Source organism: Macrobrachium rosenbergii, chromosome 4, assembly GCF_040412425.1.
Source record: "Macrobrachium rosenbergii isolate ZJJX-2024 chromosome 4, ASM4041242v1, whole genome shotgun sequence".
NCBI classification, from domain to species: Eukaryota; Metazoa; Arthropoda; class Malacostraca; order Decapoda; family Palaemonidae; genus Macrobrachium; species Macrobrachium rosenbergii.
In genome coordinates this window covers 32,806,084-32,820,042 of record NC_089744.1, presented here as the reverse complement: position 1 = coordinate 32,820,042, position 13,959 = coordinate 32,806,084, and the positions used below count along the sequence as shown (strand labels likewise).

General features: G+C 41.1%; 1 protein-coding gene across 5 annotated transcripts in view; it reads left to right on the top strand.

The window, feature by feature from the left end:
- sl (small wing phospholipase C gamma 1) overlaps window positions 1-13,959 on the top strand; it is a 271,971-nt gene that overhangs the window by 200,508 nt on the left and 57,504 nt on the right. For all 5 annotated transcript variants that reach the window (XM_067093297.1, XM_067093291.1, XM_067093306.1 and 2 more), the window contains 2 exons: window positions 1,497-1,615; window positions 1,787-1,904. In XM_067093297.1, the coding sequence (XP_066949398.1) occupies window positions 1,497-1,615; window positions 1,787-1,904 (237 nt within the window). The remainder of the gene's footprint in view (window positions 1-1,496; window positions 1,616-1,786; window positions 1,905-13,959) is intronic.

Here is a 13,959-nt window from a genome sequence, read left to right as displayed (position 1 = left end):
CACAGCATGAGGTACCATGTAGCAGTAGGCTCCCTCCAGCTTCACAGTAGGAGACTATCAAGCAGCTCATGTGAAGGAAAGATTTTTCAGAGAGGTCTGCGGAGGTGACTGCCGACACCCTCAGGTTCTTATGTGCCAGGGTGTACAAAGGAAAATGGACGGTCTTCTGCAAATGATGCTGTGAAAGGGACTGCATTCCATTCAAGACTTCTGTGAGACCTGACATTAAAGACCATCCTCCTCCTCCTCTCACATCAACCAAGAGAGTGGGGGAACTGCAAGCCCTCTTGTATAGTATCATATACACCATGGGATGGTCCTCCATCTCTTGGGAATATGTCCCAGACTTTTTGGCCAAGACCCAGAAGCCTGCAATACGAGACCTAAAATTTGAATGGTTCTCCATCCCATCATTGAAGGATTTTGTTGGGGGAGATGGTTCTATGCCCAGTCAGATTTGAGGCAGTACTGTAAGCATAATGCCTGGCACAGACCCACCTGCGGATGACCTCTCGTTAGTACTGGACTTGGTAAAAGGGAGGGGTCTCCAGAAATATGATCTTGTTGATAGTTAGGACATACACATACATGGAAGCTTATGAACATACTCAGTCACAAATTAAAGCCCATGACATTATCTGTGGGACTTGGTCCGCAGCTCTTTGGATACTTCACTCTGGGCCTAGTAGTGGCAGCCCAGCAGGTGGTGTGACAGCAGTGAACCCCAGAGAGAAAGTTCTGTCGAGCAAGAGACTGAAGGTATCGTCTGTCGTCTCCCAGTAAGGTGTAGCGAGTACAGGAAGGGGCTAGCCCCAATTTTTGTTGGTGATGAGCTATAGGAGGTAGATCTAGAGGTACTGAGAGGTTTGTCACTCGCAGGCCAGGGCACGCCAATTGCCACTCTGGATAGATCGGCCTTCCTCTTCTTGGTAATGTTCCATCTATGAAAGTGTAGGTTAATATTCCCATTGAAATTAATACCAAATTATCAGATACAATCCTACTTTTTCATAAAGATATTTATCCTCCTCTACCAGCCCTTGTGATCCCAATTTATTCCAGTCATGGGGGAGAGTGGGACCGCAAGCAAGCTGATTTGCAAAATGGAAGAGCTAACTGAGGTCAGGTCTCGGGTAACTCACGGGTATACCCAGTAGGCTTTTACTTTTCTAGTTAAGTCAGGGATAACTGCAGCGTGCCTTGTGCTGAGTACTCCATCTATGAAAGTATAGGCTTGTTTCCAAGGAAAAATACAAATTACTTTTTAAAATTTGGTATTTTTACTGTTCCTGGTATTTTCTTGTGTAATAATGCCACAACATTTTGAATTACTGTGAAATTTTGAATAGGTGTTAATGAAGATTCTTATGTTTTCAGACTTCCAGAAGCATATGTTTAGTGGAGTTACTCTTATCAGCAAGCATAGTGACAGAGCCTATGTATTCTTGCTGCTTAAATGCAATTATCTTCTGTTAATCAATATTTTATATCTGTAGGGTGAGGATAATCAAATATTAGGAAGTTTGCAAAAAGGAAGCTTAGATATTCGAGGAGCTGAGACAAGAATAGAACGAGTGACCTCTGCTAATCGGTGGAATATCCAGTTTATCATCAGGTAAGAGATTGAAATTTTTTATCAGAATTAAAGACTTAATTTGTTCTAGTCCTGTGATGGTAAAAATATTAATACACAAGACAACCAATATATTTTTATTCTAAAAATTGGTAAATCATCTATGCTGGACAGGAGGAGTTAACTCTTAAATTAAGCTATTTGTTTTTTCAGAGTGACTGCTCATTCCATTCCCCAGGTGCCACAGACTTTAGAATTAGGTTGTACATCTGATGTAGAGGCACGAGAATGGAAAGAGAAAATTGATGCCATGGCAAATAGGAGTGATGTGGTAAGTGTACAAATTTGTGTTGTTACTCAGAGGTTTAGGTGCTGCATTTTGTAATTCAAGTTTTACTACAGTGTATTAACACTCTAAAATATTCTTAACATTATAAAAATGGGAATGCTCCCAACTGTATTTGGTTTGTTGATACAGTGGGACATTAGGTTTTGGAAACTGCAGTTCCTGGATTTTTGCAAGCATTCCAGACACCTCATATCTTAGCTCAAAAGCAACAGTTTAACCAGTTTGGGTATAGATGCTTCCCTAGTTACAGTGGTGTTTGTTTCCAAAATACCTGTTGCTAAGAAAAAAGGTAATAGGTTGGATATAAACTGTCCTGTGTGTAGTAGTTTTGTTGCTTTGGTATTATTTTCTAAACCTGGTTAGAAAAGATATTAATTTTCAAAAAGTAGTTGAAAAGAGAATTAATTAGAAGAAATGAAGAGATAATGCCAGTCATGTATTGTACTTAAAATTTTTTTTACCTTCAGAAGATAATGTCAGTAATGTACAGAAGTAATTATTCTGTATTTACATTAGCATAAAGCTTAATAGTAATTATGCACATTCACATATTTAGTTCGAACGCAGTTGAATAATGATAAGAATGGAAGTTATTTCATTTCATGCGACAAACATTATCAACATAGCCTAGCACTGAAGAGAAAAATTGCAGTTAAAGAAATGGAAAACTATAATGTGCTATAAATGCATGCAGTAATATAGGTTGGATATAAACTGTCCTGGGTGTAGCAGTTTTGTTGCTTAGGTATTATTTTCTAAACATGCTTAGAAAAAATATTCTTTTTCAAAAAGTAGTTGAATAGAGAATTAATTAAAAGAAATGAAGAGATAATGCCAGTCATGTATTGTACTTAATTTTTTTTTTACCTTCAGAAGATAATGTCAGTAATGTAAAGCAGTAGTTATTCTATATTTACGTTAACATAATGATTAATAGTAATTATGCACATTCACATCTTTGGTTCGAACACAGTTGAATAATGATAAGAATGGAAGTTATTTAATTTCCTGTGGCACACATTATTAACATAACCTAGCACTGGAGAGAAAAATTGCAGTTAAAGAAATGGAAAAACTATAACGTACTATAAATGCATTCATTCTGTTCTTTATATATTCATCAGTACACAACAGTTACTTTTTCATAGCTACTTATTCCTAAAAATAATAATAACACAAATTTTCATTCACAGCAAATTCATTCAAGGAAAACATTTCTTATATCCTTAAAAGCATACAACTAAAACCTGATTGACTTTTGTATTCATTTAATGAACATCATGCCTAGCCTAGACTTTTTTCAACTGCTGAGAACTTATATTGGCCTACATCCTTGCCTCTCTTATCCAACTTTAGACATGTTTAGAACACTTAACATTGGTAAATTTAAGTGCTGGATGATTAGGATTATGAAAATGCCACATTGGCTGTGTTAGCTGTCTCTTTTCTTCTTGAGAGGCTTGAGGAGCTGGTAGAAGGCACTGGGACATTGATAGGTTTTTCCAGGAAGAGATCAAGTGTAGACAAGTCGGTTTGTTTCTTCATTTTATTATTTTTAGATGAATGAGATAAAAAATGCATATTCAAAGCTTTTTTGAGAGCACACTTGAATAACAAACACAAACCTCTGGAGTTCATTCCATTTCCATTGACGAATGTTATCAAATTAGCCTAGGCTAGCACTAACAAAAAATGTGCATTCAAAGAAATGGAAAAAGGTATACGGTCTACTATAAATGCACTCATCATGTTCTTAATATATTTAGTAACAGACAGTCAGCCTAATAATGACGTTCATAACTATTTATTCTCCCCCCAAAAAAACATTGTTTTATATATGAATTTCCATCACTATTCTTGGCAGTCTCATGAGTAAAATATTTCATGTTTTCGTTAAGACTGCATTGTCAGTAGTTCTTAATTATAAGATGTAAATGCTAGTATTTATAAAAAAGGAATTTATTCATAAAAGGGATTTTGACAAAGGAAAAATCTATTTCTGAGGGAAGACCTGTGTCACCCAGTGAAATTGGTTCCAATTAGCACATTTCTAGGTTTAAGACTGCTATATATACCAGAGAAAAAAGCTATGTAGAATGCTGGAGTTACTACCTCCAGTTCGATCATCTCATACAGATGTCGATATATACCAGGGGTGAGCTATTACGCTTCCACAGGCCTTCGTCTAATAGACTTCTCAATTCTCAAAGACCCAAATTGGATGAGCTGTTACACACTTGTAACCCGGAATACTCACCCAACCGCCAAGTAGGCGTCATCACGAGACTGACACGTCATCCCAAATTTAGCACCCACCAAGCTGAGTATTTCTCCCGGGTGGGAAAAAACGAGGGGTGGGTCACTGGGTGACACAGGTCTTCCCCCAGAAATAGATTTTTCCTTTGTCAAAATCCCTTTTCTGGGTCGACCTGTGTCAGCCAGTGAAATAGTGACAGAGAATTAACTATACGAAAGCTTGGTGGCCCTCCTCAGAGAGTACACAAACGGAACTAAAATAAAACATTTAAAGAAAACTTCACTGTGTTTTAATACTGACAATTCAAACATTATCACAAAATCAGAATTCAGAGGCACACAGGTAAAAAATTCAGAAATACACAGTAAAATTTTGAGGTACTCAGATAAAAATTTTGAATACTAGATATTAATCCAACTAGTATACTTAAGGCTAACAAAATAAATGACAATGAGGCATTGTGGAAATAAATGGGCTAGGCTAAGGGGTAGAACTGACCCAAGGGAAGACGCAGGGCAAGCAGGTGAGACAGGGGGTCAGGGACTAATTTCATATAAACTAAACTTGAGTTGGACCAGGGGGAACCACATTACCCACTGCAACTGTGGAAAATTTAAGGGCCTCTAAAGACTTAAGATAGTGGCGTTTAAATACTTTTGGTGATTTCCAACCCGTATACTTCTTAAGATCATCAAAATTCATATAATGAAAAAGTTAGTAGAAGTGGCCACCGCATCGAACATCATGGACCCTAGGTACTGATTCGGATTTGCTTGCTTAATAAATTAAAGAATTTGTTGTCTGATGGCTTTGAGTGAAATATTGCCCCCCCCTTCCCTAACAAAAAGGGGACCCGAAGTTCTATTAGAGGTCCTATCTAAGTAAGCCCTTAAAGTATAGACTGGGCACAGGGATAAATCTTGTGGAAGAGGGACAATCTTCCAAGGAGACCACCTATTCTGCGGGTCTTCGTTCTTTGCTAAAAAACTAGGATCTGGGGATAACAGAACTTCACCTGACGGGAGGAAATCAACATGATTAGATTCTCTAGAAAGAGCAGACAGTTCAGAAATTCTAGCCCCTGAGGCTAGACTTACTAAGAAGAGAGTTTTCTTAGCAGACTCGGATATGAACATGAAAGATTATCAGTGTCTGATGCCAACCTAAGAACATCATTTAAGTACCAGGAGACCGTGTGTGGACGGGTTGCTGGTCTAAGGCGCGCACATGCTCTAGGGATAGATGAAAATATGAGTCTGAAAGATTAATATTAAAACCATGTAAAAATATTCTTTTTAAAGCAGATTTAGTTGTAGTAACAGTACTAGAAGCCAGACCCTTCTCGAATAATGACCTAAAGAAAGAGATTGCTAGGTTTGTGGTCATTTCATGAGCATTTGATTCTCTCAGAAACAAGGCTAATTTCTTAACTGCTGAGTCATACTGCCTGAGGGTAGATTCTCTTTTATCAGACTCAATAAATAATATATTAAGAGGGTCAATTTTGGCGTCTTTAAGTGCTGCGTATTTCATGAAATCCATAAAGTTAGGGCACTGAGAATTCTTGAGGAAGCTGACACAATCCGAGTTTGTACTATCTGTGTCAACTGTGGGTTGGGAATAGGTCTGGGAGTGAGCTTCAACTCTAGAAGTAAGGGAAACCAACTGCTTTTTGGCCAGTTGGGTGCCACCAGTGCTACTCGGCCTCTGAATGATCTCAGCTTGTGCAAAACTTTCATCAGCAAATTTACCGGGGGAAACAGATAGATCCTTTGCCACCTTTTCCAATCGATTGTCATTGCATCTGTGGAATAAGCCAGAGGGTCCAGATTGGGAGCTACGTAACAGAGAAGTTTCTGGTTGCTCTCTGTGGCAAACAGGTCTACCTGGAGACCCGGTACCTGAAGACAGATCCATGCGAACGACTTCTTGTCTAGAGACCACTCCGACTCCAGAGGGGTTGTCCTGGAAGGTGAGTCTGCAATGACATTCCGGACACCTGCCAGGTGGGTGGCTGACAGATGCTAACAATGTTTCCTTGCTAGGGAGAAAATCGCGATCATCACTTGATTGATATGACCTGACTTGGAGCCTCCTCTGTTCAGGCAATGTACTATAACTGCATTGTCTAGTACCAACCTGATGTGAATCTGTCTGCCGGGCGAAGTTTCTTTAACGTTAGGAACACCGCCATGGCTTCTAGGATGTTTATATGGAACTGGCTGAACACTGTCGACCACGTTCCTTGGACTTTTCCGTGTTGGGAGTATCCCCCCCAACCACTCAGGGAGGCGTCTGTATGAACCACGAGAGACGGAGGGGGAAATTGGAGAGGCACTGACCTTGACAAACTCTTGACTGTCGACCAAGGGCGAAGTCTTTTCCTCAAGATCTGGGGGATCAGAGAAAGTTTGTCTCAGCTCCGCCTGTTGGCTCGTTTTTGCCAAACCTTGTTTATGTCTTTCAGTTTGGTTTTCAGCAGCAAGTCTGTCACCGAAGCAAACTGAAGAGAGCCAAGTATCCTCTCCTGGGTACGACGAGAGGCATGCTTGTTTCTGAGGAACTGTCTGGTAGCTTTGGCTATTTCTTTTCTCTTGGCTGGTGGCAAAGACAGTTTGTGAGTGCTGAGGTCCCAATGAATCCCCAGCCACTGGAATTGAGCTGCTGGGACTAAGCGTGATTTCTTCCTGTTTATTTGGAAACCGAGGTATTCCCAAAAATTGATAACTATATGGGTTGCTCTTTGACACACTTTGGCACTGGGTGCCCAAATGATCCAATCGTCCAGATACGCAGCCAACATGATCCCTTGGGACCGCAGCTCTTGAACGACTGTCTCTGCCAGTTTGGTAAAAATCCGGGGTGCGATGTTGAGCCCGAATGGCATGACCCTGAATGAGTAGGCTTGTTTTCCTAGTCTGAATCCCAGGTAAGGGGAGAAGTTTCTCGCAATAGGGACGTGATAATATGCGTCTGTAAGATCTATAGAGGTGGTGACGGCCCTACGAGGAAGTAGGGTCCGTACCTGTGAGATTGTAAGCATGAGGAATTTGTCGCATTGAATGAATGAATTGAGGCGGGACAGGTCCAGAATTACTCTCCGCTTGTCTGAGTCCTTCTTCGGAACACTGAACAGACGGCCTTGAAATTTCAAGTGTCTGACTTTCCTTATTGCATTCTTCTGCAGGAGTTCTTCTGCAAAGTCCTGTAAGTCCTGGGATGGGTGTTGAAGGAACCTGATTGGTGGAGGAGGGCCCTTGCACCAGCTCCAACCCAGTCCTTTCAAGACTATGCTGTGGGCCCACGGGCTGAAGGCCCAACGGTCCCTGAAGAGATACAATCTCCCTCCTACCTGGGGTGTCTCATTGATTAGGGGAAGGTCTGCTACCTTTGGTCCCGTGGCCTCCCCTCCCTCGTGAGAGGGGCCTGGATGTTGCTCTACCTCTGTAGGCAGCTCTAGCCCTGCTTCCTCTTACAAATCTGTTATAGCCTCGAAATGTTCCCGAGCTTTCAAACGAGGCGTTGAAAGCTGGGGACGTCACGAAAGTTGGTGCAGCGGAAGCATGTTGATTCGGACGCACCAAAACAAACTGCTGTTGGGGTTGCGCCTTAGATGTGGAGGGCTGCCCAACCTGTGAAACTGGAACAGCCTGGAGCACAGTCGGGGCTTGAGGTCTCTTAAAGCCCTGGAACCTCCTGAACCTCTTCCCTTTAGGTTGAGGGCGGAGGTCTCGGAAAACTTCCTCTTAAAAGGAAGGCCCCAACGAGAATGGAGGCTTTGGTTGGCTCTAGTAGCTTAAGCCATAACAGCATTGACCTCATCCTCCGGAAAGAGATTAGGTCCCCAGATAGAACTTTTTATTAGCCTATTAGGTTCATGTCTGATGGTGGTCTCCGTAAAGATGTGTTTCCTGCAATTTTGTCTGGCTACAACAAAGTCGTAAAGATCTGACTGGAAGGAAGCCAGAAAAGACTTTGTAACCACCTGAAACAAGGGCTCGTCATGATAGGCTAGAGCTGTTACTTCTGACATGGTGACTGCGTGCAGGGAACGACCTAACCTGCAACTGGTTTCAAATTCTGTTTTGAGCAAAGCTTCTGGAATTCGAGGAAGGTGCTCACTGAACAAGGCGGAGGCACACTCAGGATCAAGCTTCCCTACTGTAAAAGTTGCCGGAGCTCCCAACCAACACTCCGAATCTCCGGGAAAAAGGAGAGAGGTGGAATCTGTTTCCTGGAGCTGAGGCATAGGCTTGCCATCCAAACCCGCGTGAAGAGTCAACTCCGCAATTTTTGTAGTGCAAGGAATCAGAATGGCATTGCCAGTAGAGAACATCGTGAAAGACCCTTCGAAAGGAGTGAGCTTAGTGTTCTCGCACTCCCAACTGGTGAGAGCGCGCAACAGAGTAGATTGAGCCTGATCCTTTGGGAAGATAACCGTCTCCTTAGGGACCTTATCAGACCTAACCCAGGCTCCTTCCGTTAGCCTGGCGAAACCTGGATAGGGGGAACTAAGTCGGGCGGGAAGAACTCCAGTTCCTCCAAGCAACGGGTGCCTAAACCTTCGATGGTCAAAGTGTCATTATGCAGGGGAACATGTAAAGCCAGACGCCATGGGTTCCCTTTATCGAAGGGAGGCAGTTTGGAGGCATCCGGGACAACCTGGGACTGGGGCGCTGCTCCGGACTGGATGAACCCGGAAATCAGACTTTCTTGGGCTTCTACCTTCTCTGTCAAAGATTGCATAGACTCTTTGGAAGACTTCAGGCTTGAAGCAATATCATCAAGCTTAGCGTCAACTTTAGAGTTGATCTGCTCCATCAAACGATTTATGAAGGCCTCAGAATCAAAGTCAGGCAGAGACTTAGCCTTAGAAATTCTGGATCTCGACCCCTTATGAGGGGGAGCAGCCTTAATTATTGGTGATACCGGTTTGGGAACCGGAGATGACAGAGAGGGAAGCCTTTGAGTTTTAGAAGGTTTTGAGAAATCTTTCTTTTTCTGTGTTTTTACCTTGGGCCTGACAGATTGAGATCTGTCCCCAAGGTTGGCTGGATTCGGGAAACCCTGGAAAGAAGAGGATGAAGAAGACGGTGAATTAAGAGATAGAACACACACACCAACCCCGCCTGTCTCACTTACCACCCTACCTTCAACCTGATGGACGTCAACTTCGACAATCATGCGTTCTGAATGTAAATTAATAGCCGCCACCTCTTCCGCTACTTCTCCGCACAGGGCATCGTCTTGGGAGGATTGTGTATCCAGCTGAATCTTTTCAATGATCGGCGCGGCTAAGTCCTTTGGTAAGGCAGCGGAAATCCGGGCACCAGGGTAGAGGAGATTACATATCGCCTCTGAAAGGATGTACAGTTTGCCGGCTGCCACATTCCTCCCGAATCTGCCGACCCAGGACTTCAGAGACGACAGTGCTGCGTAGCGGATTACAGGTTTAGCCTGGAAGAGAAGGGGGGGTTAATAAAAAATTCCTCCTGAAAGGAAGAGCTATAAGAGGTAATATAATCGAAAGAGACTACAAATTAGTCGACTCTCGACACTTACCGATTCATCGGACGCCAGTCCGTAAAGGGCGTAACAAATCTCGCAGCCTTCTGGGTGCCAAACAATTCCATCCCCAACATGAACCGCACAGCTAGAGTGCGAGCGACACACTTCGTGACCGAACGATTGATGGAGAATGGCCGAGCACCCAGGTTCTTCACAACGTACCATCTGTAAGTAGGAGGATGGTAAATGAGTACCATAAGAACAGGTGCCGCCGGAATAAGACCGTGGCGAGAGAGATTGTTAATAACGTAAAATTAATACAAGGCAAAAAAGGGATGATTTTTTTTTTTTTTTTTTTTTTTTTTTTTTTTTTTTTTTTTAAATAAGCGGGGATGTTATAATGTTCCGCCGCAGGGGATATTATAATGCTCCGCCGCCAGTCACTGATTTCGCTGCATATACATTTATGGGAACGGAGTCCCCATGGCGGAGAAGGGGGAAAAGATATACCTCCCCAACAACCGCGGTTAATATCACCGTAGTGATAGAACAACGACAAACAGGACTAGATCGGCGGAGATGAAAATAATAATAATAAATATCCCGAATGTTATCATGCATACGCAGGACAATGTTCGACACACGAGCTGCCAACCGGATAGACATTGGAAGCAAGTCTACGAAACACCGCCCGGATGAAAAGGGAGTTAGCGACATAAACCTGGCGGAACGACGACTGGTCGAGTGGGCAGCACTCTCCAGACACTGAATATACCACCCAGGGGAGGGGGGAAACCGAACAACAGTGAGCGGCTATCCCCATATACAGGGGAACGCACAGGTGACGTCACAAATCATATGACGATAACTGAGCTGCATACACAAGAGAGAAAGAGACCGTAGCCTACACTCCAAAACCCAAGCTTTTGGACTAGACAGGGTGCCAGTGGGGTATGCCACTGTAATGGGGAGAGAAGGACCAAGGTCCTAGCTCAGCCAGCCACACGAGACTAGAACAAGCAGGGAAGGAGGAAAGTGAGGATTCCTCACGCTACAGGGACTCGTAAACAAGGCAAACCTAACCTCCCAAGCCTAATGGCTGAACGGGAGATTAAGGTAGCCTAACACCGTGTAAGAGAACAGCACGTCTAGCCTAAGGCTAAAAAACTATAACTAGGATAACAATACAATAAAAACATTCGAAAGAGGACAACATATTAAAACACGTATATAAAAGCATAAACGAATTGACGAAAAGACAGGCCAAAATAAGCCACAGCATCGGGCATAAGGATATCGTATGTATCCCAAGATGGCCGCCAGAACGCCAAAACGAATGCCAAACTTAATCTAAAAATATAAATGTCATCCTGCCTTGTAGAAAGCAGCTAACATCATGAATAAATACTTCACACCAAGGAGAACATATTAAAAACTGGAGGGGAAGAGAAACTGATAAGAGGGACCCAAATTCTATTGTCAGAAAATGGGAGACCCACGGCCTAAATGATAATGGATAGGCAAAAACATGATCTCGTCCCCAACCAGCAACTCGATGCAAAGTAAAATACATTTTCTCCACACAAACTCCAAATTATATGGAGTCAACAAAAACAAGGAGAAAAACACACAAAATAATATCAAAAATATTGAAATTGAAGATCAAAATGTAAGAGGCAAACATAGAGCATACGCTGCATATGACGCAGCGCTGCAAAACACTTAAGACAAAAAATCGTAAGATAAAAATAGATTAAATTGCCTCTAAGACCAACAATCCAACCAGAATTAGTACTCAGCTTAGATGGTGAGAAAACCTCGGTGGAAGACATGATGAGCTGCCAAAAGGAAAATACGATCACACACAGAACGAGGTGATAACACGATCGCTGCTAAAATTGGAATGACGTGTCAGTCTCGTGATGACGCCTACTTGGCGGTCGGGTGAGTATTCCGGGTTACAAGTGTGTAACGGCTCATCCAATTTGGGTCTTTGAGAATTGAGAAGTCTATTGGACGAAGGCCTGTGGAAGCGTAATAGCTCACCCCTGGTATATATCGACATCTGTATGAGATGATCGAACTGGAGGTAGTAACTCCAGCATTCTACATAGCTTTTTTCTCTGGTATATATAGCAGTCTTAAACCTAGAAATGTGCTAATTGGAACCAGTTTCACTGGCTGACACAGGTCGACCCAGAAATGCAAATAATGCATCTCCAGGTTCATTGCAAAAGTGACTATAAAAGTTTTTTAATCTAGTGATTGGTGATTGACTCTGACTTAAGCTTGAATTGTTCATCTTGGTTTATTGCGTACAGAAATATATGGTAAATATATTATGTGCTAAAGTGTTACAATGTTATAATACATAATTAAATTAGATATAAACATATAAATGATATCTTGTCAAACATTTACAGACAGCCTTACAGTGCATATCACTTCAGTATTTCTTATTGTCATCGTACATCTTATAAAAGCATGATACAGTATTTGGATTGTAGATTTTTATGATTTTCATGCACAATATTTAGATTGTAGAATTTTGTTACCATATTCTCAAGTGAGGAATGTTGAAATTGTAATGAAATGCTGCTTATATGTATAATCACACTATTAATTATCCTTTAATATACTTGAGATCATTGGTTATGCTGCCCTTTTGCTTGTCTATTCTCCTAAGTTTCTCCTCAAGATTAAATGCCTTCCTATTTTTTTCACCAGTTCTGGAGACACTAATGGGTGTATCATAGACATGATGGATGCTTAAGGACACAACATAGATATGGGAGGTTATCCAGAAAAATTCATGGTACCATAGAACACTATTAGAGTAGGTAGCATGCATACTAGCAACCGAGTTGTAGTCAGAGGAAAGTGGAGTGCTGATGCCGCCTGGCTGCCCAGCATATGCCAGGAAGTACTATACCCAGCTTGGGAAAAAGTTGAAATTCAAAGTTTTTTATGGGCTTACACTCACTAATGTTATTGTAAAATAAAAAAAAGAAACTTGTAAATTAGACAGTTGTAACTAGGTGCCTTTGTATTATCAGAAACATAATTACATAACATGGATCATTAATTGGAGTAGGTAGAAAGGTTATATTTTGGTATGCTGACAAAATGTGAGTGAAATTCATGACTCATATCCCAAATTAATTGCATACTTTGTAGTTACTTAACATTGGAAAAACACTGGAAAAACAAATAGGTAGAAGTGAGCAGAATTGTTGCAAATTGTCCATTACTACATGGATCAGACAAGAAATGTACCCAAATCTAACAGTAGTTTTATAGGGTTGACATGCAAATTTAATTGTTCAATGAAACCTGTGTAGAAAAATCCTATTTCAAGTGATCTAAGTATTGTGATAAAAAAATTTTTTAAAGCAAAAATATATATCTATAAATAGGAAATACGATCTACTGTGAAATAAATGTAAGCTTTGACACAAATGTCTGACCATTGAGTCTGTCACTGGGTTTGTTAAGGTTAATGTTGTAAAAGTAAGACAGATGTGCTCTGAAAAATGATTTTGAACTAAAAGTAAAAAATATGGAGTGTTACTTGCACCCTTGGTCTTTTAAATAGTATGCTTTCAACTTATATTTATGAATATTTGCCATCCGTAGCTGTTGCATGATAAAAATAAGTGCCAGAATGTTGATTGATCAATTAGGAAGGCAAAGATAGCACTGCCTTTAGAACAAAAGAAAATCTAAAGGCTTTTTTTCCAAATATAAATAGTAGAAAACAAATTAACAAAACAATAAGGCCTTTAGTAGATAAAAATGGCAATGCTGTTAATAGTGACAATTATGGCAGAATATAAGATGAATAATTTGCCAGTGTGTGTGTATTGAGAAAAACAACCCAGATATTTCTAGTGACCAAAGAGCATACTAGAGAAATGAGCCTTTAAGAAGAACAAATTTAGAAAAAGGCAAGAATAAATAGTATAAATGAAAATAAGAAATTTAAACCAAAACAAGTCCTCAGGTCCAGATGGATCCTCCTGAGGGGGATCAAAGAAGCAGAAGATATTCCTCACTTTTGTGACATCTGTGAAGCATATTTGAAGCAAAGGAAAGCAGGGAAGGGTTGGAAACTGTATGCTATTGCACCAATATTCAAGAAGAATTCCAAAGATGAACTGAGGAAATACATGTCTATCTGTCTAACTTCAGTTTCAGGAAAGATAGTAGAATTTGTTGCTGTAGATAACTAAATGATGCACCTAAAATCAGACAATAACAAGATGCCAAATA